Genomic DNA, 27,603 nt, shown 5'->3' on the forward strand with positions numbered 1-27,603 from the left:
CTAACCGCTACACTCCCGGTACAACACCACTACCACTACCGACGCATCACAGAGTGGCAGCCAAACGAGGAGATGTCCCAGATGACGTGCACTGTGGAGATGAAATCAGTTTCACATGCAGACGCTGAGGGTATTATTCATTATTAGGCAAAGCCAGGAAAGCTTAACCGAGTCTAAAGACATTTTTTCAGGAGGGTCCTGCCAAGTATTTCGCAGTAGGGCGCAATGATTGTTGTACCGCAAGACCATGAACACATGAGAGATAGTAATGGCATGGCAAGGCCTTTATCCACCATTGGACAGAACATGATCGATGACGATAAGCATATGTACATACAGGGTGATCACTTTCTTGACACCCCGCCAATTTATTTCTCAACAGCCGAGTGAATAGTGAAATCGATGACTCCATAACTTAACATCGGCATTGTTTTCTCTACACATTTTCACTTGTTATGATAATCATTATCACAGTGGGGCACCTACATGGATGCATCACCCTGTACACGTCGTATTGACGAGGCAACGAGTAACGCCGCACACCCACCTGACTAGCAACCACATCAGAGGGCAGCTCTGCAGACATGCCCATTGGGCAGGGACCGGCCACCCGCGCAGCACCATTGCCACCACCGCCGCCGCCACCGTCACCGCCGCCTGCTCCCATAGACTCCGGCAGACCCATGCCACCGAAGGGGCTAGGGTTGCCCGGCCGCCCAAACTGTTGATGGTACATCTCACTGTGCACACGCGCCAACAGAGAACAGCAGCCATTAGGAACGTGCGTTGGCGCGAGCGGAAAACGCGCGTGCGTAGCAATACATTACACACGCACCGAGCTCGTGACCCGATTCCTCCTTGCGTAGGTTTCTGCACTTGTGCCGCGTAGCTTCTTCGATACGTTTTATGGTTGTACCGCGCTATGCTCGGCACGACGCCTGACGTTTCGCCGCACGTGCTGGGAGCTTCTTGAGGTTGTTCCAGGCTGAAGAAGCTCCAGGCATATGCAGCGAAACACCGGACGTCGTGCCAAACAACGCTGTGACCAAATCACCCGGAATGTGCCGGACTTGGTCAATATCTCGAAAGCTAAGAAGCAGGGTTGAGGCCTGGATAGCAAGCGCTTGGATAGGCAACCACCTTGCATGTGGTGGGCAGCACAACAAACACACTCTTTTGTTGTACTGTTCTTCTACGTTTCCGTATCTACGATTCCTGCCTTCACCAACCAACGGTCGATTTCGAGGTTGAGTAATTTAACCGTCAACATTAGTTTTGGTATAAAACATTTTGATGAAGAAAGGATGCCTTTAAAGGCACAGCGGGATTACTTGAGTGTGCCTAAAAGTACATTTTAAGTAGCTTTTCTATCCTCCACAAAAGTTCAAGCCCACATTGAGACAGCATGGGTGGGACACACAACCTCGACTGTGCAGCCAGGAATTATTTTCTTGTAGCGCAGTTGCTCAGCACAGGCTCAAAGGGCCCAAAAACGCCAAAGGGCCAGTAACAGCACTATAAAAATAGTAATTAACACATTGAACACATTTCTTGAACAATGCAAGATTATAAAGAACTTGGTGAAAGGAGACAATGGGAGGGAATTCCAAAGTCGAGGAGTGCGAGGCATGGAACAGAAAAAGTGTTGTGACCTGTAGTGTAGTGGCTGAACAGTGGGCGAGACCAAACAGGCAGTCTTGCAAGACTGAGTCCTCATCATGGGCGATGGAATCAACGAGTTAAGTTCATGGCAATGGTAACAGTGGCAGTAGCAGTGACAGAAGAGTGAAAAGGAGGCGACCGACCGCCAGTGTGCAACAAGAGTTGGAAGTGGCACATGTCAAACCTGTTGGTCATCGCGCTGGTGTCCCAAGGCTTCATGTCACTCGGAGCCTCCATGAGCAGGCCCTGTGGGGCCAGACGCGGGGACAGCAGGGGGCTGCCGGGTCCGGGGGCCATCCCAAAGCCTGTGTCCGACGGCTGGGACATCCCTGGACAAATCAAACATTCTACATGGGCAAAAAATAAACCACACTACTACGGTGAGGATTTTATCAAACATAACTTACGCAACCATACCAATGCGCCTGAAGAACAACATTTTTGATTGGCTTATATCACCTGCTAATAGTAGCATGTTATGACACAGTCATTTTTCAATCCACAGCTGGACAATAAAGAAGAGGTTTTTATAAATTTGCACCATTGTTTCGACTGCCACGCCGAGAGATCAAATGGAACCGGTGACCTCTGGATCACTAATCCACTGTGCTAATCGTTACACTATGGCAGACTCTATGCGAGTTTGGCAAATGTGCAGTAAAAGTCAGGATAGCGTGATCTAGCTGATCGAATATAAGTGTCCTTACCTGAATGAAACTGGAACACATTTTGCTGTCCCATGCCCGGCCCATATTGGCCCATGCCATCTGCTGTCATCATACCTCCTCTTGCAGCCATCCCACTTTGCACACCTTGATGCATTCCTGGAGGGAGATGGTTCCACATTACCAATGTGACTTCTTGAATGTCCGATCCGTATACAAAACTAACATTAATAACACAGCACTGCCACAGATTCACTGTTCTTTGCTGCTGCCGATGGGTTGTGCAAGAAATACTTTCGTGTTTTGTGTGGAGAGATTGATATGTGAAGCAGACATTGTCTGCTCATTTATTTTGTCATTAAGCCAGTGTAGCACGCTTTGTCCTCATTTAAAAGTGTATTCATTTATTTTATACATTTGGCCGACTTCCATTATTCACAGTGGTGACATCCACGTCACTTTTTAGTGCCTGTAGGCATTTGAATCTTTTAAATCTTGACTTTAAGCTTTCGTGACTGCAGGAATTCATATTCTTTGGGTCTTTCGGTAAAGTTACGTAGATAGGTAAATAAAGTCAATTTCACACGAAACGTATTTCTCTAAGGTACTTTGCAAGCTCACTGGCCATCAACAAAGATTCGTTCATGAAGCCATCTATATATATACAGACATAGACACAATTTCAACCGAGAGGATGGGTACAAAACTCAGCAATCACTGAAAGGACGTTATCAACCAGTTTGAGTCATAACTGGCTGTAATGTTTCCATTTTAGCACTGTCCGTTGCTCACTAGTTTTTTAATCTCTCACATTAACATAAGCTCCTCCAATCACGCTCCCCCATGGCTCATGCCCCGCCCACCACGTTCTGACACTTGGGCGACCTCCATTTTAAACCTTGAAAACAGTTTGCCTTCAGAGGCTAACCCCTCTTTTTATCTCCACCTGATGACGACCACTTGTGTTGCGATCGAAACGTCGTAGTTTTTTGTAATGTTTTTGAACCTATCTACGTGACTTTACCGAAAGACCCAAAGAATATTTTCATCTTTTGCTTAAAATTCACCCAAATCCTCCTAAAAAAAACTCATATTCTTCAATCACACTTATTACATCTGGCAACGGCCATCCAAGTGCAGTGAAGGATGGTCATTGCCTGAAACATAACCTATTAAATATTTTTATTTTTATTTTATGGCAGTGATATTGACGAACGTGTTGGATGTCTTATTTGTTAACAGCAGTTGGGCACTGCTGCTAAGCAGCACTATGTAAATCCGAAATAGAATAGAATAATTGTTTAAATTCTCCTCTCTCCTGAAACAGACTTTTGATGTTAACGTTCTTGTTATTGCCTGTAATTAGCTTGGCATTCCTCGCCTCTGGCAATGTCGAAGTGCAACTTGCATCGCACTGGCCTGCGATATCTTTTTGAACTTGACGAGGATAGAAAAATCCCTGACAATGTGAGGTTTATATCAATGAGAATTATACCAATTCATCTTCTTGGTTCTTTCGGTAAAGTCACATAGAAGAGAAATAATAAAATAATAAAAATAAAACATTATAAAATACAATTCTCACGACGTTTCGGCCACAACACAAGCAGCCGTCCTCAGGTGAAGAACAGGGCTGTCGGAAAGACAGCATCTAAATGAACACCACCAAGCTTGGCAGCGTATATTTATAAAAAAAAATCATGTCCATTTCAGTTCGCCAATACTCTTTCAGAAATCTAGACCTTAAAGATTTATAATACATTTTCACGTGAAGATGAGGAGGTTCCAGATGTTACATTTGAAGGAGATTAACACTGCCCTTCACAATATGATTTGTTTTACTTTCATGTGGATTTCGTTCAACCAGGTGAGAACTCAAGAGACCAGGATAGGTCTAATTGCAGAATCAGAATATTTATTTACACTGGAGTCCGATGACCTATAAAGCTCTTTTTCACACACGTCCAATTTGCAAGAGTGATCTGGGGAATTATCTTGCCAGCATGGGGCACAAATCACTGCTGTGTGTAACAATTCCCAATTTGTTAATTTGCAGGTACATTTTTTTTTATTGAGCAAATTTGACGCTGGCACAAAATGGCCTACTCTTGCAAATTATGTCAGCGATGGGGGGTAATATTTAACTTCCACTGTTAATCAGATGGGCACATCGTGTTATGGTTATTGCACGCGCATGAATAATCAAGGTGGCCGCTGGATTCAAGCGGTGCACTTCTGCAGCGAGAGGTGAATGGCGCCGCCACTAGGCCTAGGCTCCTGGATCATAAACCGTGGACATGACCACAAGAAGTGGAACCCAGCTGTCGAAACAAATTGGCAAGGGGATTTTGTAAACATTAATTTCCATGGAAATTAAATACCTCAATCGTGGAATGATACCTTAAATCATTGTTCATGTAAGTTGCTTGAGGTATTAAACCACAGCGGCAGAAATTAGCGTGAAAATTACTTCAAGAGAAAAAAGAAAACTCACTTGTTTTTAAAACCATCAGAAAAAAAACAACGGCTCCTTGACATAAAAAAAAACAAGTGCAGACTTGACAGAGTTCTGCCTCAGAGGGACACCCAGAGCCGGGGAAGGCACTTAATTCAAGCATAAATGTTCAGTAATGATGCACGATTCTCCCAAGTTTGACCACGCCACACGCACGCAATGTTCTACGCCACTGAACGTCATGGGGATTCTTTGACATGAAAATTAATTACCATTCTCATTGCACTTGTTCAATCACAATGCAAGCAAGCTAAACATTAGGCAATGTAGCTGCCCTCCGAATAACAACAGCACCGGTCTGGTCCTCCGACGTGTTTTCGGGTTGTGTCGCGCATTTTTCAGCATGCGGGCAACTTCAGGAACTAGAATAAGCAACTCATTTTCTCCCGTGATTATACGAATATAGTATTGTTGGCTCTTGATGACGATTGGCTCAGCACTCTGATATGGATCAGACAATAACGGTGAGCTCCACAATTCAGTAGCTAAAGAAGTTCTCAGTACTTGGGAGTGAAATGTCGGGACATCATGTCAAACACGCGGCATTGCTGTTACAGATTGAGCTTTTAGATTAACGATGCCATTAAATTTGTAATGTGAAGACCCATAACCACCCGACGCAGTCAAACAAATTACATTTTCTACGTGTACAAGCGTTTAACGGGGCCAATTATGATTGTTTTGGATTGCCGATAAGCTGAAGAACAATGCTCACAGCAAAATGTCACAATTATATATGAAAGGTAGCAATTATAAGTATCAAAAGGACAAGATACAGAAAGTGAAAATAAAAATCCAGTTAGAATGACTTGCGGTTATTAACGGCACAAATTTGGCCACGTGACCTAATCCAAAAGTCAATTATGGAATCATAACATTGGCTCCGTAAACACATTTGTTAATTTAACCATTGCTGTTGTTATTTTGAAGCGAAGCTACAATGTCCAATACAGAGCCATGCATGGCACTGGCCACAGTGTTTGGAGTCAAGCAAGTGTGGTGCATGGTAATGTATGTCCATGCCGTACAACACGGAGCATTGCACAAGAGTACATCCCATAGCTGTACAGCACAACCACAAAAATCTACACGGTCGCACCGCAGCGCTCACTGCATTGTGCGCTTTCAGATGCGCTGTTGCGGCTGTGTGGAATACGCTTCATCCTGATATTAAGAAGCCACTGGAGCTAAGATTGCAAACAGCTTTTTGTGTTCAGTTTGTTGTCGTTCCCCCGCACCTCCAATTAGCACGGTTGGCTATGTACTATGCGAAAGAAGTTCAACATACATACATAAATATACTCTAAACTTAACATTTCAACTGGTAAGGCCCACTGAACTATATAGCTCCTTTTCAGAAGTGACCTGGCCACAAATGATAGCTCAACAAAGTGGCTTATCATGTGGAAATTTATAGCAGTGAAATACCTTAAACGATTGTTTCTAAATATGGAGGGGAAAACCGGAGGACCCGGATAAAAATTAACGCGACCAGGGAGAGACACATGTAAACAAATATACAGGCGTCAGGGTCGGGATCGAAGCCACAACCTCTAAGATACCAAGCAAGGTATAGTAGTAGGTTTTTACCCTTTCAACTGGTACAAAACTGACACCTTTATACAAGGGATCATGTTTGCAATAACCACAACACAAGCAGTCAAAATGCAAACAAAAATAAATAACTCTGATAATGATATGCACTGTCCTTGATGTTGATTGGTCCACACCCGAGACAGCTTTTCTTAGAGCCTAGTCTCCATTGGTGTTGGGACCAGATGATGCCAAAAGGCGTACAACTCAAAAACAATGCACTATCACAGTATTGAGAGCTCGGGGTAAGCATTTACACTATGAGACCTCCTTTACCAGTGGCAAAATATAGTAGTAGGTTTTAGTACCAAGCAAGGTAGTTAACGCCTCGCCACTGCGGTGCTGCCCATCCAGCCATCTCACGAACACAACACACCACAAGCGTAACTGTGACGTCGCCTCACCCTGCGCGGAGAGCGGGTTGCTCGCACCCGGCGAGGGCGGGCTGCCGTAAGGATGGGAGTACGTGTGGCCCTGGTGCTGGTAGGCCGCCTGGCCCATGGCCACCTGCCCCGCAGACGGCGCCAGGCCTGGGTGCCGTGGCGGCGCCGGCACGCCACGGCCCAGCGTTCCCGGGGAGGGAGCGAAAGTGGCCTGATGCTGTGGTCTCATCATTCCTGTCGCGGCCACTCGCTGCTGCTGCTGCTGCTGCTGCATCATCTGCCGCTGCCGCAGTTGCTGGTTCAGCATCTCCCTGTGGCGCTGCGCCAGCATTTGTGAATTCAGGGTGACCTGTAGTAGACAGGAGAAATATATATTAAATAACATCTCACCGCAGCATGACCACTGCTGCTATAGCTGCACAGAGCATTGTCATTCACTGTAAATGTCCAACTACTCTTAACCGTGTAAATATAACACGTACTTTCACTATTTGAAACTGCGCGTTGGTAAATTTTACGCGGCGAGTGTTTTCACTGGTAGCTCTCCTCACCGCTAATCATGGTACACGACCTCGTGATTGTCACCTCAGTGTAAATAAGGTGCTGCATCTCGGTTGTGAACTCCTTAAAGGCAATGACAACCGAGGCGAACGGTGCCCTAATTCTCAGGCTGCGTCTTCACACAGGCTCGTTAATTTTGTCTCGTCACAGTCATGCCTGGGTCTCTCTGCTGGGGGGAGTCGTGTTCATCGTCACGCCTGATGATTTTCATCCAATCATTGCCCTTATTGACTAAAACGTTGATAAAAAATATTCACCATATTCTCTGGATTATAAGATGCTCCGGAGAGAAAAACATACCCACACCCCACAATTTGTAGTTATTTTGGGAAAAAGTTTTCTGATGAAGTGAATACAGTACTATGAAAAGCCGTCTTCCCGAAGATGATGAAGAACGTGCTGCTCTAAATTTGGGAGATCTCTCTTTCTGGAAGATGATTCTGAACGACCAATTGTGTTCCTTCTGTCCTCTGGGTGGTCGTGTACTGCTACAGAAAGCTGCCTTCCAGAAGATGATTCTGGAAAACACGCGGCTTTAAATTGGGGAGATGTATCATCTGGAAGTTGGCTGACGATACTGAATGGACGTTGGTGCGACCTATAGCCTGGAGAATACTGCGATTGCCAAAAATTTTCGTCACTAATTTCACAAACGAATTTAACGCTGCGACGACACACACACACCCGACTTGCCGCGGATGCGTGCTGGGGCAGGCTGGCACGCAGGGCAGGGCTGCCCGAGGGGCCCGGGTAGAACTGCCCTCCCATCATCGCGCCTCTGTTCTGAGCCATCTGATGACAAGAGAGAGACAACGCGTTAACAAAATAATTTCCGATGCAGAGTCCACGGGGCGGACGTATTAATTTCTTACTGGATTAATTAGTGCCGTTAAAAAAATGTAATAACATATTGAATTATATTCCAATTGTACTCTCGGCATCATGTCACGAGACAAACTTTTTTTACGCAAAAAAAATTCAGAGCTATAGGTGTACCACCTTGTGTCAGAATGGTTCCAGATATTATCACACAACTTGTAAGGCAATGGAGAAAGATGCATTAAATCCCACCCCACTTCTGTCCACCCAGCAGTATAAACGGCGGGTACACCGCTGTTCGTCAATTGTCAGGTCGCATGTAGTGGGGATTAAGTGTGGGTCATCCCACCCCTTCCAAGGCATCTGACAGGTGGATAAAAGTAGGGCAAAATAACCTTTGGAGGGGCTTCTTTTTTTACGCTGGGCGCTACGATGGCTTGCCTGGTATACAGGAGGTCGTGGGTTTGATCCCGACTGACGCCTGCTGTATATTTGGAGTTTGGATGTTCTTGCTACACTGCTATACATTTCCACGTGACCGTTGAGCTATCATTAATGGCCAGGCCGCTTCTGAAAAAGTACTATACAGCTCAGTGGGGCTTACGTGGTAATATAAAAAGTTTCATTTACGACTACAAATAGCATTACTCCACAAGTCTCGCGTGAAAGGCCCGCGCAAATCCCACGCACGAGCACCTGCTGCTGGCTCTGCAGTCGCTGCTGGAGCTGAAAGCGCAGCTGGGCCGAGTTGAACTGGGCGGACGCCGTTGGCCGCACGGCCCTCATAGCGGCCGCTTGCCGCGCCTGCAGAGGGTGCATGGGTCTCGCGGGGCTCAGTGTGCGCATGCCGCCCCCGCACAGCGCCGCACTGCCGCCACCGCCACCGGGATAGCCGCCCTGCGAAAACTGGTGCTCCATGTAGGGGTGCATGCCGGAGTAGACCCCGCCGTGGCTCGGGTCCGCCGTGTAGGGCGACTGCCGGGCGTAGCCAGCGAGAGCGGCCGCTGTCTGCTGCTGTTGCTGTTGTTGCGTCTGCTGCTGTTGCTGTTGCTGCTTGTGCTCCATGGACATTCCGGACATGTCTGGGTTTGCTGAATACATGGGCGGTTGCAGCTCCATCGGCCCGCACTGCAGGAAGGCAATTGAGCGGGTGTTTGTCAGGACGCTGCAGTACGCTGCCGGCAAACACGCTGCAATAATTTACGTTGCGCAGAAAAGGCTTTTGCAGACATTTGGCAAATCTCTTAAGATGAATGAACCGATCATAAGTATGCGCGGGGAGGATTGAAACGATTTGCCCTTCCCATACCTGTGAGGTCATGATTCAGGGTCACAAATTAATTAAGAAATTGATTCGTTTTGCCTTGTTTGTAATGTCTCTTTCACTCAAATATCCTAACAGCAGGTTTTGTAAATAGTTTATAAACATTTGCAATATCAATAAATGATTCCTACACACACATTAAAGCAAGCATTGGTTTTAAACAAATTGTTACTCTTTGCCAATTGCAAGGTATGGGGCCCCAAGCATTTCAGTAAAAGTTCCAGTATAATCTGGCTTAACGCTGGTGACTGGATCCACAGGAGAAAATAGAGACGTCAAAGGTGCAGTGCTACAATTACATTGCTCATATCACGTCATTATTGACAGAAGGGCATCCACTAGACAGCGCCTCTAGAGGGTATATGGTCTCCTCTTTCACGTTGAACAAACATTGGAAGAGGTGGGGGTACCTACAATCCATTTAAACTGCTGCTAAGTGGTCAGAGGCAGGCGGTGGGTGATTGAAAAAAGTTGGACATTTTTGTAACTTCCATGCCAGAAGATGGAATTGAGCTGACGAACCTGTGTAGCCCAGTGTACTAACCAATAACCATTACACCGGGGCAGCTCCCGTAAAATACACGGGGGCGACCCGTCGCTTGTGCAGTGCGCGCTTCGCCGCAACGGCTGGAGGAAACTCGCCTGCATGATCTTGTCGATGCCGAGCGCCCGGTCGATCTCCGCGAGCTCTTGCTCGTCGGTGCTGCTCAGCAGCGAGTGCAGCTGGGCCATGAGGACGAGGTCGTCACCTTGGGACTCACGGGCTCTGGACCCCGCGAAGACCATGCTGTCCGGGCCAGGACCCATTCCGGGCCTGCTGGTCGCACGCGAGCACACACGCACACGGCCGTGGAGTCGTTAGTTTGAGAAGCGCTGACGTGGCCGAGCGGTGGCGCATTCGCCGCCGCTCGTCGCAGAGTTTGGCGGTTACACGCCGGCGGCCGCCCTGGTTAATATACTGTGGGTGTTGCTAATTTAAACCCATGCACCCGTCGGCTCCACAGTGGATATTAAAGATCCCGTTAAGAAAAAAAAAAGGAGGCCATGTATGCCGCAGTCATTGTCAAAACGTGCCAAATTTGATAAACTACTTGCAAATTACCTAATTGGATAAAACCAAATGGCAACGTAGCCCCTAGTGGAAGACTATACCTGTCTGTCAAACATAGTGACTTCCTGATATCCTTGTGCAATAAGAAATGTTTAGACAATGCTTATTTGAAAATAAAACAAAATGAAGAATGCTTTATTGCAAGAGTAGATATTACTTGTTTCGGTACCTTCCGTGATCTCCCATAATGCTCTGTTCCATTCCCATCATGCCCTCCACCCACTGCTCCGGTTGCTGCTGCTGTGGTCGGTACGGTAGGTCGTCCATCTCCAGACCGAGGTCTGTAGCACCTGATCGCATGCCAAAGAAAAGCAGCAGAGTTCAATGTCTACCCGCGGTTGAGAATCTTGCACCGCAGTTTCAGCACCGCCTTCTTGGCAGAGCGGTGGTAGATTTGCCACTTGTTGCAGAGTTTAGAGCCCATCGGCTGGCCTGGTTAATACTGCGGGCGCATTAAATGTGAACTACGTGCTGTCTGCTTCACAGTGGACGTTCAGGATTCCATCACATTATATTCAAGAGAGAATAGGAGTAGAAGGTGGCCACGTGTGTTGACGTCATGGTCCCATTTTAAAAATTGTACAAATTGATCCCAAATCACTTAATTGGGAAGCAACACAGCAATATCGCTCCATACTGGCAGATTCATGCCCACTTGGGCTAGCCGGTGCCGCGGTCACCTTGCGCCACACAGAGCACAGCTGCCGATGGGGGGGTCCCACTGCCAGAGGGTGGCATCGACATGTACTGCATGGCAGGTACGGAATAAAAGTAAGCGCGATGATGATGATGATCTCTAAAGAACAGCGAGCACAAGGGAAGCATCACAAGACTCACCAACGTCAATCATGTGACCCGACTGACTGCTGGGCCTCATGGGATGTGTTGGGGCGCCGCTCCCCACGACACCCCCCTGCATGGGGCTGTAGCCGGGCGCCGGTCGAGAGGCCATGGTGGGCACATTGCTGGCGCCGCTGTGGGACGGGTAGGGCCCCAGCGGTGTTTGGGGACCCCAGGCGTCGCCGCCCGGCACGCTCATCCTCCTCATGACGCCCCCAGGCCCGGCCATCATGCCTGCAACCCCGTAAACAGGTTCGTATAATTCACCTATTAAAAAAAAATGGAAAAAATTGTGGAGGCACAACCCAGGCATGTGAGTGCGCGTTCTGGTCCTACGCCAGACATCGTTGAGTTCCACACCACAAAATTAACCCCGTAAACAGCACTATCAACAGAAGTGTCACTGCTAGGCATCGCATTTAAAGGGCATCTATAAAAGTAAAAAAACTCCAAACTTTTATGCAGCAGAACGTAATCTACACTAAACAAGTGGAAATCCCATGAACCCAGATCCTTATAGTGCCATCGAACAACTCCCTCCATCTGTTATAGCCGTTCAAGACCACCGGGGACACATGCTTAAAGGAAAGGAGAACCCATTCCTGATTATCCCATGTCAACCTCCCTCATGCCTGCAGGTTTCAGAATCAGCATCTTAACAGGTTTCAGAATCGGCATCTTTATTTAGAATAGAGGAACCCCATGAGCTAGGAAGCTCTTTAACACAGGTGTCCAGCAGGGGGCGGGTCAGAGAGTCACAAGCCAGCGACGAACAACCGCTGACCCGTACGCATCGTGACCTCGGCCGCAGCCCAAGTCTCACCTCCCATGCTGGGGTGTCTCATGGGCGTGCCGGACGGGTAGAGGCCCCCGTTCCGCGCGGCCGGGTGCGAGGGCGGCGGAGCCACGGGCTGCATCGGGCCGCAGCCGAGGCCGCCCGTCGACACGCTGCGGACGAACTGGGGCCGCGGCGGCGTGGCCTGCCCCTGTGGGCCCACAGACGACGGGACGGAGGGGGGACCTGCGGCCGCCGGAGGAGGTGGGGCAAACGCCGGCGGGCGCGAGGAGAGAGTCACTTCTGCGCATCGCATTGTACGGTGTTATCCACCGGGTAAAGATTGCGGCGTGCTAAGAATCACGTGTATGTTTCAATGATGAGACAAAGAACAAAAAGGTCAGGTCAGGTCAAAGCGTTCAAAACAAGCAACGGGGTCCCCATGATAATTTGTGTCTGTTGTGTGGAATTGGGGGAGGACAGTCCACATTACTGTGGCGGAAACCAGTCTCTCCACACTACGATCACTGAAGACGAATTGAATTGTGCGTTCGCCATTTTCCAACAAAAGGTACATTTTGGCGTAAGGAGGTGAAAATATACAATTGTTTAAATGTAACTTGAACAAAGTGTTTTATTTTTATTATTTTATTACTTCCCTTCTACGTGACTTTACCGAAAGAACCAAGAAGTTGAACAAAGTGGCTTAGTAAATGGTGTGCATAATTAAAAACAATAATCTCTGCAGTCAGTTGCCATTTCCATCAGCATCTTATTATTGTATTGCAATGCTTGCTCTTACCACGAAGCCCCACTGAGTCTCATGAGACGTTTTCAGGAGGGTCCTGCTCAGCTTTTGCTGGAGGTGGGGGGCAACGACTGCTCTAGCAATTCCAGTCGAGGAATTTGCGGGTATTTATTTCAAATTTGGACCATGATATCGGGAACAAAATTATTACCCAACTCCTGAATCCGGTGGCATAACGCAAGAGTAGAGGATTGATCACCAAAGTTCGTTATGAAGTTGAAAACTAGGGACTGTGGAATGGACGTGAATTGGTCCGACAACTGGACCGGGAGGGCAGAGCTCACATGTACGAAAAATGCCATGAGGATGAGGAGTATGAAGATGATGAAGAGGGTGAGGAAGGCGAGTGAGGTGAGGGAGGTGAGGGAGGAGAGAAATAAGTCACCAGAGAGAGGGGCACTGCTCGAGTCCCTCGTCTCGTTGCCATTCTGCTGCAGCAGGTCTTGCAGCAGCGCCTTGGCAGGACCCCGGGAATCTCCTTTGCCACCTTTACCACCTTCCAGAGCATATGCCATGCCCTGCAGCGCACTGTCCAGGCCCTCAAAGTGGTCCAGCTTCATCTGTTGGTAGAAGGAAAGATTTAACATCCATCGTCACAACATCGTTATCAGCCATGGTTAATCGACTGTTGGACAAAGGCTCGGCTTGTCGAAGGTGCCACCATATTTTGTGATCCTGCAATGTAACTGATGACAGTTGTAATTATTCTTACAATACCTTTACATTGGGATTTTTGGCCAATTAAATTAGTGAGTGTTTGGGCGAATGGGAGAAAACTCGATTAATCGGAGAAAATCCACCCATATGAGTTGTAACACTCAAAAGCTTTGCAGAGATGGATGGATAAAAATCCATTTGTCGTACTGACAAATCAGGGTCCCCTTATTTGGGAATTTCACAATCTGCGGGATCCACCAGACTTTGCCTCCACAGCAATGGATGATGATAATCATGAACCACCGTGCGCGGCTCAAATGTTCCCAACAAAATAAATACATTTCAGTCGTCAAAATGCACCGCGGTTTTGAATTGAGTTAAATGTACTCACGGTGTTCTGTGGCTCCAGCTTCACAGACTGCTTGGGATTTTCCCCTTTCAGGTCGCAGCACGAGTCTCCGGAATCTTCCCCCTTCTCCTGCTTGGTTTTAACGTCTCCTAATTCATCCTGCTGCTGCTGCAGCGGGCTCGAAAACTTGCCGGGCATCTCCTTCTCCTCCTTGTCGAGGAGCGAGCGCAGCAGGGCGTGGTCTCTCTCCTGCTTCCTCAGGGGACTCAGCGAGCCGTCCTGCTTCAGGCCGCCCGCTGCCTCCCTGGCGCCGGTGAGCAGGGACGAGGCGGAGCAGGGGCGACCCGTCAGCTTGCTGAGGTCCGGCGGGGAGCCGCCATCCTGCAGCAGCTTGTGCAGGATTTTGTGTCGCTCCGTGAGCGAGGCCGCGTGGGCCGAGTTCATCGCGGACGCCGACGAAGGCGACGTCGCGGAACCAGAGCCCGCCCCGGACAAAACGCGGCCGTCGCCGCTCCGAACAGACTCCAACGACAAGTGGCCCTGGCCAATGCAGTGACCGTTCTGCTCCGCACCGATGGTCAGCAGCTGCATGAGCTTGGTCTGCGTTTGGTTTTTGTCTGCGTCGTCCTCCCCTTGCTGCTCGCCATCGCGGCCGCCCATTAGCCGCGCGTCGGGGATGCACTCCCTGCCGCCCTGCGACACCTGCGCCTCCTTGGCGTCTGCCTCGTCAATCCTCTCCTGCTTGATCTGGTAACCCTGCAGGCCCACGAGAGCCCTCTGGGCGTTCGGAGGCAACGTGAACCTCTGGCTGCCCGCTTGCTGCGACGCTGCCGCGCCCAGGCCGGGCGACATCGTCCTCTGGCCGGGCGACGCGTTCGGGCCGGGCGTCGGGTTATTGTTCTGGCCGGCCGCCGAGAGCGGCGCGCCTGGCACTTGCACGCCGAACGAGGGCGTGGGGTCCATGGGGGAGCTCTGCGAGCTGTATCCGCTGCTGGTGTTGTTGTAGCTGCCGCTGGTCCCGCAAGGCGACGGCGTCGAGTTGCCCCCGCGCGTGGGAGAGAAAGGCACCACCTTGGGGCTGCCCTGGTGCAGCTGCGAGCGCGGCGACCGCGAAAAGTCTGGCTGGCACGAGGCCGCCACGGCCCCGGGGCTCGTTCTCGCCGGGCTGCTCAGGTTCGCACCAAAGCTGTTGCCCGGGCACTGGCCCAACGGGGTGGAGAACGGCCCGGGTGGCCCAGAGGGATTGCCGGCACACATTCGCCAGCCGGGCATCGGCTGCTGTTGCTGCTGATGATGCTGGTGATCGGGGACTCCGCCCTTGTTGTTGCTGTCCAAACAGCCCGGGTGGCCCTGCATTTCGCCCGCGTGCTGGTGCGGGCCGCCAAGGCCACTGAAGGCAGCCATGCCGGTCGCCGATGCCGTGGGGCCAAGGTTCTGTGGGGGCGCTCCGACCCCCATGGGTCTCGGCATACCCATACCTGGGGGCTTTGACAGGTACGGGCCCCTGGAAATAAATAGCAAGAGTTGAGTTAATAAGGGACCGAATTGTCGTCATCAGTATCATCGTCATCTGCCATGATCAATAATCCACTGCCGAAGGCCTTAAACATTTCACGGAGCAGAAATGGTCCGCGCAGTCACGTCAAGAGCGTATTCAATCACCCGCATTGCGGAGAGTTGGAATAGAGCGAGACAGTTTTGCAGGTGCGGTAGTGACTCCAACCCCCACATGAATCACAGTCTGTGCCAGTCATGGGGGTTATTTGACCATGCCTCAAACATGCTGGTTGTTGCGGGTGAGTGAACGTCGGGGGATGAGGGGCCGGACCTGTTCAGATATCAATCGCCACTGATGTTAGTCGCAGCGAAGGAATCGAACTCGGGTCACCGGGTTCACAGCGCTGCACTTCCGCTCGTAAGCTATGCACTTTTAAATCATATAGCTTTAAACCTCTTTTGGCGCGATTGGCTACGTATGGTGCCAAATAATTAGTTCAACATACATACATACATACAACCAAGCCGGACAGTACGTGCGTGCTATCAAACTGGTTCGACATCACGCGAGATTGCGGCGGTCACCTGAAGACGGTGTACATGGAACTGATCTGCGCGGCGCTGGAGCCCTGCACCTGGTAGACCCGGCTCTTGGTTTGCACGGCGACCACCGAGCTGTCCTGCATGCGGAACCTGTACGTGGGACTCTGGGCGCAGCCCTTGAGTGTGACTGCGGCGACAATCGACATCAACACGCACACGGTGAACCACACGCACGCATACGCACAACAGCGCTACAACCGAGCCACAACCCACAGTCAGGTACTCGAGCCAGACAAAACGCGCTCCCCCTTCACCAAACACACGCTGACCAGCGCGGCGAGGTATGCTCCGGCAATACCCCAAAGTCTCCCATCTATGACCGACAGCCCCAAGTCTCTGGCCAAGTAGCTATGGAGCGGGGGGGGGGTGCCAAGACTAAGAACGACTGGGTAGGTTCTGATCATCGCTTGGCGTACTCTGCCGGGGCACTATCAGGACGCCTCCCGAGCCATCACAACACGCGTAGCAATGTAATGGTCATGCGTGAGAACAAATAAAATACGTTGGGGGAAAAATATAAAAAATCTCATGAGCGCGAATTAAAAACAAAGCGGGAAGAGTGCAGAGCGAGGGAGCTAACCTTCCCGGTGGTGGCTGGCCGCGTGCGACATTCCGTTCTCCTGCGGCTGGTGGAACGCCTGGATACACCTCCTCACCAGGTCCTCGCTGCGCGGACGCATCGAGGCGCGCAGGCTCGTCATGTCGATGGCCACTATCTTGCCTGCGGGACACAGAGGCACGGCCACTCAGTGTGCAAAAACACACCGCGAGCTGCCTCGCTCCCCCCTGCCCGCATTTCCCTCCGGCCTTCCCTGCTTCCGACATTCCCTCCCAAACTATGTCTGCTTCCTCCCCTTCCCTGCTTTCTACCGTTCTCTCCCCATAGCTATCTTCATACCACCCTCCCTCTGCAAATGTTACCTTTCCCTATACTTTGCACTCCCAATCGTGTCTTTGTATTTAATGTTGTTTAAATATTGCAATTAGAATTCTAACCCTTGATTCCCCTCCCTCCCTCTAATCTATTCCCATATTCAACATCCCCTTTCTCTCTCATAATTCCCTCTATCCTATGTTCCGTTCGAACCGAACACCCTATATCAGGGGTCGGCAACCAAAATAACAAGAAGAGCCATTTCTTTCCAATTCGGTACAAAATTCAGTATTTCAAGAGCCGCAATGCGTCTGAGTACATACTGTACATACGTACATATTGTCAAGAAGCGGCCCGTAAGGAGCCGCATGCGGCTCCGGAGCCGTAGGTTGCCGACCCCTGCCCTATATGTTCCTCCCTGCCTCGCTTTGCCTACCCTCCTACATTACCTCCCTCCCCATCCCTCTCCCTGCTGATTGATCCGGGCTTCCGTTGGTCGTTTGTTTATCTACTCATCTATTTAGTATTTATTAATGCATGTATTTGCTTTGAGTGTGGTTACTTCTGTTATTTATTACGATATATTGATGTTTATCCATTTAATTATACATATACACATTTATAAACCGAGTTATTCTACCTTGGAGAAATGTAACTATTTCATCAGTTACGATACAACTACAGATGTAAAGTAAGTAATGTATATAATTAGAAATATTAAAACACATCGATGGCTAATCTCCCCCCCCCCCCCCGTCCCATTAGCCTTTCCTCTATTTTCTTTGATCATGGCCTGGAAATAACGTGGAATCTGTTTATCTACCTGCATATTTCTGTCCATTATTGTCGTTGAAAAGTGGAAATTAAATATAAAACACATCAAATTGATGGATTAAAGCATTTTGGTATAAAAAAAATCCCACTTCAGGATGCGACGACTTGCGGAAAGAGACCGCAGATGCTTTGGGTAGACTTGTGAAGAAGAGTTTACATCAAGGCACCAATTTAACTAGCCTCTGGGGTAATAAAAATGTTCAAAAATTAATTAAAATCTGGATTGTGACATCTCATCTCGGAGATTCATAAATAATCTAAATGTTGTTTATAAGCAATTAATCCTCATGAGCAGGAAAAAAGAAAACATTAAAGACATGTCTGTAGACATGCCTTCCTCACAAACAGCACTCATCTCAGGAGAATCCCCTGGGACTTGCCGGTGATCGGGCCTCGGACCCTGAGCCCCCCCCGCCCCCAAGACTGCCCTGGTAACTTGGGTGAATGGGACCTCGCCTCCCGAGGCTGCCCTAGGACTTGTCAGTGCTGCCCCGTCCGGAACTCCTTGGTCCTGGTCCTGGGGCCCCAACAGTGTTGCTCGCTCTCCGCTCGCCCGTGTTTCCCTGCTCAACACTGCCACCCGCCCCGGCCTCTTCCAGCCAGCCAGCCAGGCCCTGACATCTACCCTAATTGTAGTCCCTCATCGTCTTGCGATTGTGGGCGCAATTCGTCGCTATGTTAATTAAAATTCTTGTTGCGGATTGGGCCCCAGCCAGTGCACCTCAATACAGATGTCGCGCAAGCGGCCATTTGGAAACATCATGAATTAACAATCGGCACGCCGAGTGCCGAGAGCTGTTTAATCCGTCAACGTGCATCAACTCGCATTTCCCTCCCACCACCCTCCCCAGCAGTCAAAAGTGCTTAGCGGATTCATTTTTCATGATGTGAAGATTATTGCGATATCAGTTTTCCCATAACTCTGCCGTTTAAGCTTTGCATTTTTATTCTACTGCTTTTCTTTTTTGCTGTACTCCCAGTGCAGGTAAATTACCTAAAAGTTATTCTACTAAAGTTCACCCAACAAGATAATTCTAATCATTGCAGCATTACAATCTATCATCATTTTAACCCATATGCTGTCAATGACACAATACTCAATTAAATTAAAGCGTTCAAAAAATTACAGTCAACAACTGTTGAGCATTCAATGATTCTGCAGAATGTAAAGCAGCAATTTAATAGGTAATAGCTGATTGTTTATAACTTTACCTATTGTGTTTGTTAATACGTACATATTCCGCCATCAAATATATTTGTATTATTATTAAATGTGCAACAATAGACACACCGTCACGATAGTTTACAAAACGGCCAATAAGACTACAGTGGATCTTATATCATACGATACGTCGTAGCAAAGTATCTACCTATGCATGCTGAACTTGTTTCGCATGGTACGTAGCTGACCGTACTAATCTGAGGTGCGTGGAAGAACAACATCACCGTATCACCACAACCCGAATATTTGGTTGCAAGGCATGGGGGTTGCAAGGCATGGGGGGTGCGAGGTGGGGGGTGCGAGGTGGGGGGTGCGAGGTGGGGGGTGGGAGGTGGGGGTTGGGGGGCAGCACCACTCCTCACCGCTCATGTCCTGCCTGGTGTAGAACTGCTCGAAGGGACGCTCTGGAGCCGGTGCTCGACGCGCCACGCAGATCAGGCACGACTGCAGCTCTGCAGGCACAAGGTGGCCGAGGGGTGGGATGGGGGTCGCGTGCGTCAGGAGGAGGAGGAGGACATCGCGCGTCATTTCAACCTCGGGCGCGCTGTTCGCCCAAGCCTCCCCTAACCGCCTAGCTCGGAAAGCAGCATCCCATAAATGATACCGAAACAACCCGTATCCGACCATCGCATATGCACCGTTACCAATTGATCGTCCATATATAGTGTGGTATTTGTGCGCTGTCGATGTGCACATATCCGATCATTTTGCAGATCCGATGCCTCGGTCCTCAGCGAGTTGGAGATGCGACGTTGTACAGGACAGGCAAATAGTGAATTACAGAGTAGAAAAAAAGTGCAATCGAGAGCATTGGTTTGGTCCTCCCACCATGCCTTGCGTGTCATCACCATACCGCATGTATAATGCGCACACAGGCTCGTTTAATACCACCAACAGTCAAGATTAAATATTCTACAATACCTCCTTTTACGCATATTAATACCCTTGATTGCAGTCTCAACGCATTTTTCTGTCTGGTGAGTTTCTCATCATTTGCAAAAAAAGTGTTACCATATTCTCCAGATTATTCGGATGCTCTGGAAGAGTGAGACACCAACCACAACCATGTGCCCGGTGTCAATAAAGTTGTATATACAGATCGAACGCACGCATTGTATGACGCATCCCACCCTCGCCCAACATTTTCTTTAAAAGAAACACAGGGGGCAGGGCAGGGGGGGAGCGCGCCGCCTTATAATCCGGAGAATAAGGTACACATTAAGTTTAACGTCGAGGTCAAAGGTGGCGTGTCAACGCGGAGGGAAGGCTGTGTTAAGCGAGGGCTGATGAAATGCAGGGCGATGGGCAGGAAACGATGGAAATCCACGTGTATCTAACATGTGACAAGGCATGGCGAACCGTAAGCGGGCCTCCCTTCAGCGTTAACTCGTGTTTACCGCCATCGCTCTCCAGGTAGAGTGAATGCCACAAGAGCAAGGACGTAAGGACGACGAGAGTGTACATCGGCAGAGGCTATTGTCTAAATAACTAAACGTGCGACCTGAAGTATCTTCAGTTGGATACACTCTATATAGAAGATAGTGAAAACAACACGGATCTTTATTTGAGACAAAAAACATCTGTCTGCTACCAAGGAGGGCCATTGCGTGAAACATCACCTATTATTGAATACTTTTTCTTTTAGGGTCGTATTATCGAGGTACGTGCCCGAGTGTGCTTGCGCACCACTGCCATCGCAAGTATCACAATGTATTGCTTGTTAAATTTGGACAGTACGAATAGAACGAGGACAGATGCAACTTTCTCGGCTGACCGTGCAGCATTCCGTAATGGTAAATCCCACTGCAATATTTACACGAATAAGCAACCGTGGTGGCACTACAACTACAAAAGAATAACGGACGGCTAACAAAACACCCGTGCCCGCAAACGTCGAGCGAGCCGACGCGCACAAACACACGCGCATGGATCCTACAAAGGGGTTAAGACGATGGCACTCCATTAAAGCAGCAATTATTCCACATGACTTGAAGCGCGTCTGGATTATAATGCGTGTCCTTGCAACGCTGCTGGGAGTCGGGCGATGTTGACCGCTGCCACTCACCCTCTCCCTCCTCCTGCATGGCGTGCGGCTGGGACACGGCGAAGCACTGCATCATCTCGTAGTGACTCTCGGAGCCAGCGGGACCAGCGACGCTGGCGCATGGCCGCACCATCATGCGGCAGTTGAACGTGCGGCTGCTGCGGCGCGAGACCGAGTCGCACGGCCAGGGCACTCCGTTCGCTGCACAAAAACGGTCCAAAGACACAAGCGGAGAAATCGTGTTACCGAGCTCGGAAAGGGGAAAGTTGCAAGCCTGCGATTGCCCACTCATGCCACTGCTGGCAGGAGGGCCTCCCCGCTACAGCGAGCTCTTGGGAGACTCGCTAGAAGAGTGGTTCCCAAACTTTCTGGAACCGCAGAGCACCGTCAACCCTGAAACTTTTTTTCCGCAGACCGAAGAACACCAGTCTATCCAGAGCACCCCACTTAACTCCCCTCAATGTGGTACTGAATCCAACTCGTCGGGGATGGTTCGCTGATTGGAACAAAAGACGAAAATTTCAACCCTACACCAATTTTATCTTGAGTTTTTACACTTTACCATGACACTTTGTACAATCTGTACAATGCAAACATCCCTTCGGGTTGTTTGACCATACTTCACCATGCTGGCCAATGTGGATTGGTGACGGGTGGGGGGAGGAGGAGGAGAAGGAACCCCCCCCACCCCCCCCTCCAGGAACCAGTTCAGATATCACTCGCTACTGTGCCAGTTTCCCCCCCCCCCCCCCCAAGCGCTCACCTTGAGACTTAGGCAGGGAGCGCACGAACTCCGCATGGTCGCCCACGTGGAGGACGTTGAAGACCACCTTGTTCATCAGCTCCTCCTGGGTGAAGCCCAGGTAGTTCTGAACGTTCTCCGACACGAAGGCGATCAGCCCCTCCGGGTCCACCACGAAAAAGAAGGCGTCCAGTGCCTGCCGGTAGCGGGACAGCGGTCAGACGTCCGAGGTCAAGGTGCAGCCCTGCCATTTCTTGCTAATACCGCTGCCGGCCAAAGGGCTTCCTCCTCCCCAGAAGCAGCTACAGAGAACGCTCTTAGAGAGGGCCCCTTCATTATTGTCCCTCTAGAGAGAGCACCTCTAGAATGCATTTGGCCTACTCTTCCATGTCAGCCAATTGTCTTGGAAGAGGTGGGACGACCCATGCTTTACCCCAAAATCTGCTAAGTGGCTAACTGTGGTGTACCCCATCTTTACTGCTGGGTGGACAGAGGGACGGGGATTCAAAAAAGCTGCATTCTTGTTTCAACTTCCGTGACAGGAGAGCGAACCAGCGACCTCTGGATTGCGGGTCCAGTGTGCGGCTAAACATTACACAACGGCAGCTCGCCACGGATTAAACACGCACTGTGAAACCTAGCTTTAACGTCATTCAGATTAAGATACCCTCTGGAATGTTAGGCTTTGGCTTATTGAAAGAAGGCAACATCATTGTTTATTGTAATTTTTCATTATGAAGTTGGAAAATACAAGGGCATCTACACGGACATTGTCACGAGATCTCAAGGTAGTGTGCATATATCCAATCCCGTGCTGCGTTGCTGCTGCTGCACGTGCAAAAGCAACTGCTTGGTCACAATAATAATGATGAAAACTTTTCAAATTTTACACGTAACATATTTCATGCAAACGCATCTCAAAACGCTGCAGAATGTCACACGCACAGCTTTCGCATTGGAGACGCGGGGAAACCACAGACAAGGTTGAATGCAGCCAAAACCGGCGCTAACAATTGCCCCAAGCTCTGTGATCCTATGCAGTTTGTTCTCCTATAATGCAGTCGTTGCGCACTATGTAAAAATCGATTTACAATACATACTATATCATGTAGGGTAAAGCACAATCCGTGATAGCACGTGAGATGCGTATGCAGGCTGAACAAAGACTGATGCAGGTGGGTAGCAGCCGTACAACTGCATATTCCTATTCATATTCTTGGATCTTTCGGTAAAGTCACGTAGAAGGGAAATAATAAAATAAAATAAATGAAACAATAAAATTCTCACGACGTTTCGGTCACAACACAAGCAGCCATTAACTCAATCGCGTTATATGCGATTCCCATCCGCGTCATGATAAAAATGTGTTCCCAAATACATTAACCGCGATATATCCAATTTGCGTGAGGAACAGCACACACGCAATAGCAGAACAGACTGTACTGGGAAGTTTGGCCAACCCCCATATTTATACATCTATTCCACCCCTCCTCCCCTCCCTATAAATTGAAGCTGATGTGGTGGCCGCTCACCTTAAGGAGCAGAGGGCCCAGGGCCTCCTTTTCAATGACGCTCTGGCCACTGGAGGACACGTCAGACTGCTGGACGTCGCCATGGAAGGCAGCATTTTTCTCTGAAAACATAAATGCGAACAAATCCAAATGTGAGTGGCTACGTTTTACGCAACTTTCCCGCGGTATTCGGTTATTTGTGATATTTGCTATTTAAGATCCTAATACACACAATAAATGCGTGGATTTATGTAATTTAGAAAATATTTCAAGCAATGCAGAAGCTATCCTGTAATTTCACCACTGTATAAACAGAATTTAGTTTCATCCTGGCACTATGCTAAAAAAAAACATGGAATTTGTTTAAATAACTAAATGTTTGTTCAATTTCTAACACAATTAGTAAACCAAATACCTTCACGTACACAACAGTAACATAGTTCTGCATTACTTGTGAAGTTCGCTATTTCAGATCCTGAGACACGGCATACTTGTGCATTGTGCGTTATTTAAAATGTGCAACTTCGCAAAAACGTGCAAATTTACCACAAAATTTGTATAATCAACGTACACCCAGGAAATGCGACAATGCTCTCGGATGTGACAGTAAAACAAAACTCATACTTCTCACATAACCCCACTGGAAGTCAATAACTTACAGCAAATAAAGGTGCAGCTCTGCAATTACTTGCTCATGTCACTGCTGGCACAACAGCCTCAACTAGAGGGAGCTATGGAGAGCACCTCTGGAGGCTAAAACAAGCTATGAAATAACTACAAAAATAATGACAACCGTTTACAGCCCTTTGTCAATCAACCACTGGATAAAGGCCTCCACATTCCGTGTCAGTCACGTGGGAGTTTGACAATATTTCACCACCCTGGGCAGTGTGAGATGGCGAAGGTGGGGGAGTCGGGGTGGGGGTGGGGGGGTAGGGGGTTGGAGAGGCCCAACCCCCAGCAAGCCAGCTCACAAATCACATGGCTTGCGCAATCGAACTCAGGTCGCCCAGTTCGTAGCGCAGCACTAATCGCTGTGCCATTGCTCGACCCATTAAAAATAATTTCGGGAACAAATGCCAGATTATGTAAGATTGTGCCTCCAGCAATGGCAGATTCAACATGGATGAGCACAGTGCGCGGCACAGAAAGCCACAGATTAATTACCAACTGGGAAAGGCAGCCACCGAAACCAGCCACCGGAAAACGGCAATTTGGCCAAGGAACTGGTGGTGGCATCAAATTAGACCGTTGCCTTTCATAAACAACATGACGATTCCGAGCTTCAATCGCTATGTCCACCAGCATCTGGTTTTCAAGCGGTTCAATCATTATTAATATTATTTACGATTCGTTTAACGCAATAGGCCCATTTTTTTTTTATCTGCTGAACGGAATATTTGCAGAGGCGCTCGCAAGTGCCAGTCTCTGAAAGCGAGAGTCTGTTGTCCCTCTTGCACCTTCGGTGGCAAAACACATTCGAGGACGGTTCATTGCAGAAGCAAACCAACGTGGCGGCACGAATCAAACAAAATAACGAGAAGGAACGCTCGATGCCAAAACATCGACCAGTGCCCGCCCGCAAGTACTGCATAGCACCGCCGTCCCTTTGACGTCAGAAAATGTCACGGCAACACCGTTACATAATCAGCTTTTAATAATTCACGATGGCTTCTTCAGCCTAAAATACAACCTTTAGCACACTGCTTTGTTCTTGATGGGGGATATTTTTTTTTACGATTCTTTTTTTTATTGTTTTTGGCTTTAAGTTAAATTGTTTATTTGCTTCCCACTGCGATGTTAAGTTATATATGGCCTGTGAAGAGGTCAACAGTGTTTCCCCTACACAAAGATGGAGCCAAAAGACGTCATATTTTCATAAACAATTTTTTCGGTTTTTTTCCACTGGCAAGATGACATCTTTTACGAAAACACCTCCCATATTTTTTATATATAGGTCATATAGCTAATCACAATTGCTTTCTCACACCACTGCTGGAGGAAGGGTCTCCACTAGAGGGAGCTCTAGAAAGGCCATCGCGAAGGGACTTTTCCTCCTCTTCCATGCTGGCCAGATGACTTGGAAGAGAGTACCGACCCACACATTACTCACCACACACGGACATGCCGATCGACTAACTGTGGCGTACCCATTTATACCGCCGGGTGAACCAAAGGCAGCGTGCTAACCATGACACCAAGGAAGCATCACCTACTTTTGTTTCGTAAGTGTTTACCATGAAACTCTCATCTGATATCTCATTTACTCTGGTCACAAGTGCTCGTACTTTCCTTGAAGGTGAGTTAACGTGGCGGCACCACGCGTACAGTGGCATGCCCGAGAGAGAGACACAGCGCTCGCACCATGCAAGTCACAAAAACGGTCTCATGAAGAAAGCAGAGTTCAGCTGCCGGGATGAGATTGTTTATGGTGCACGTGACATGACCAGCCAGCTCCATCATGGGGTTCTAGGGGGTTCACGCACTTCATGGCAGGATGTAGCGAAGCCACAACCGTTATTTGTATCATGCGAGAAATCGTCAAGCCTTAAGCAACCCATTTTACTCGAGACAAATTCGGAGGAGCTTGCCATCAGCCCCATGCTGTCGCTGGGATGTCCACATGAAGTGTACCAATAAGATTACTGTGAAATACATTTACTATATGAGACATCAATTTTCACGCAAATATTTCACACTACATGGCGGCTGTCGATGTGCTCTATTCCGTACAGCATCAACTCTGCTTCGTGCCCCGGTCCAAGATTTGTGGAATGACCCCCAGTCTTTATGGACCTCCCCACACCTTCGATTTAGCGCGGATGGCTACGTACTGTGCAAAAGAAGTTCGAAATACATACGACCTTGAATGTATGTATCGTAGTATCACCATATTGCGATGGCCTAGCGGTTACATGGCCGTGCAGTAGCATCTTTGTCACTTGCTGCGTCACTTGTTGGGTCCGGCCGCCACCCTGATTAATACTTAACCAAAAAGTATGCACATTCTGCTTCATTACAGTGGCCTTTAAAAATCCACATGCCGTTATTCGAAAAAGAGTAGGCCATGTTTGCCGCATCACGCTTAAAACACCATCCAAAATTTGGTAAACGACTCAGAAATGGCCTACATTTTTTAAAACCGCATACAAACATCACCCACTGAGAAGTTACCGCAGATGAGACTGTGAAATGTAGCGCTTTCGCCATCGCATTATGCTGTAACAGCGACGCAAAATAGCACGTGTAGTGCTCATCGAGGATTGGATTTGATCACGGGCCACCCCACTAGGTACCAACTCCTCCCCCGCTTTGCCGAGCAGTCGCCACGACATACCTTGCTCGCGTTGCTTGATTTGCCGGATCTGGCTGACGGTCTCGCGCAGGACGGCGCACGAGTCCGGCTTCACTCCCAGCCCGTCGATGTCACCCATGTTGGCCGAGATGAGCTCGGCGAGCTCCTCGATGTAGCGGCTCGTCTGCTCGCGTCGACGCTTTTCCGCGGGCCATCCCAGCCTGTTGCCATCCACACAGCGGAGCCACACACACACACGCAACGTACTGCGATCAGTCACCTTCCAGTAACCTCCCAATACTGGGACATGGCCTGCCCCGATTTTCTTACATTTCTTCCTTTCCCCAGTTATCCACATCCAATAGTGGCCTCGGAACGCTCCGATTTTGTTTGCTTCTGTTACTTTGGCCTTCTCTAGCTATGCGCTCCGTAGTCAATTTTGGCAGGGCTGGGACACCAAGGGTGCACTGTTTTAGGCAACCCTTAGTTTGAGAGCATTACAACAAGTTAATTGCCAAGGACATGCATTATTCTAAGCCGAAGCCAAGATCACTTATATTAACCAAAGGCTGTTTTTTTTTTACACGAATCAAACATAAATGCCATCAGCCACTGCACACGCATAAGTGTCTTGTATATACTTCTTTGGATTTCCATGAAGTGCCCTTATCAAGCACTGCGTAAACACCTATTGTGAGTGAATGTTAAAACAAACAGCAACTCACCAAAACAAACAGCAACTCACTCCCATCTAGAGATACTCAACATGACCCGAACGATTTTCCTTGGAAAACTTAAAACACACACGTATCATGTGAGATAGTTCTGCTTTCAAAAACGAACATCACCTTTGACATTTACTCTTTCTGCGTACAATATCGAACGACTGTCACAGCTGCATATACAAAAGGGAAAGGAC

The 27,603-nt window shown here is 48.8% G+C and overlaps 1 protein-coding gene across 8 annotated transcripts in view; it reads right to left on the bottom strand.

Moving 5' to 3' along the window:
• LOC144946159 (nuclear receptor coactivator 2-like) overlaps positions 1-27,603 on the bottom strand; it is a 78,100-nt gene that overhangs the window by 4,869 nt on the left and 45,628 nt on the right. For 5 of the 8 annotated variants that reach the window (XM_078874940.1, XM_078874957.1, XM_078874968.1 and 2 more), the window contains 19 exons: positions 26,727-26,905; positions 23,411-23,511; positions 21,900-22,074; positions 21,158-21,337; positions 19,455-19,544; positions 16,743-16,883; positions 16,145-16,289; positions 14,105-15,566; positions 13,442-13,616; positions 12,297-12,494; positions 11,471-11,740; positions 10,803-10,923; positions 10,165-10,339; positions 8,895-9,326; positions 8,073-8,171; positions 6,840-7,167; positions 2,370-2,486; positions 1,847-2,009; positions 548-740 (listed from right to left, as the gene is read on the bottom strand). In XM_078874940.1, coding sequence (XP_078731066.1) covers positions 548-740; positions 1,847-2,009; positions 2,370-2,486; positions 6,840-7,167; positions 8,073-8,171; positions 8,895-9,326; positions 10,165-10,339; positions 10,803-10,923; positions 11,471-11,740; positions 12,297-12,494; positions 13,442-13,616; positions 14,105-15,566; positions 16,145-16,289; positions 16,743-16,883; positions 19,455-19,544; positions 21,158-21,337; positions 21,900-22,074; positions 23,411-23,511; positions 26,727-26,905 — 4,744 coding nt within the window. The remainder of the gene's footprint in view (positions 1-547; positions 741-1,846; positions 2,010-2,369; positions 2,487-6,839; positions 7,168-8,072; positions 8,172-8,894; positions 9,327-10,164; positions 10,340-10,802; positions 10,924-11,470; positions 11,741-12,296; positions 12,495-13,441; positions 13,617-14,104; positions 15,567-16,144; positions 16,290-16,742; positions 16,884-19,454; positions 19,545-21,157; positions 21,338-21,899; positions 22,075-23,410; positions 23,512-26,726; positions 26,906-27,603) is intronic. The other 3 variants (XM_078875005.1, XM_078874988.1, XM_078874997.1) reach the window with 3 other exon arrangements.

Source organism: Lampetra fluviatilis, chromosome 2 (genome assembly GCF_964198595.1).
Source record: "Lampetra fluviatilis chromosome 2, kcLamFluv1.1, whole genome shotgun sequence".
NCBI classification, from domain to species: domain Eukaryota; kingdom Metazoa; phylum Chordata; class Hyperoartia; order Petromyzontiformes; family Petromyzontidae; genus Lampetra; species Lampetra fluviatilis.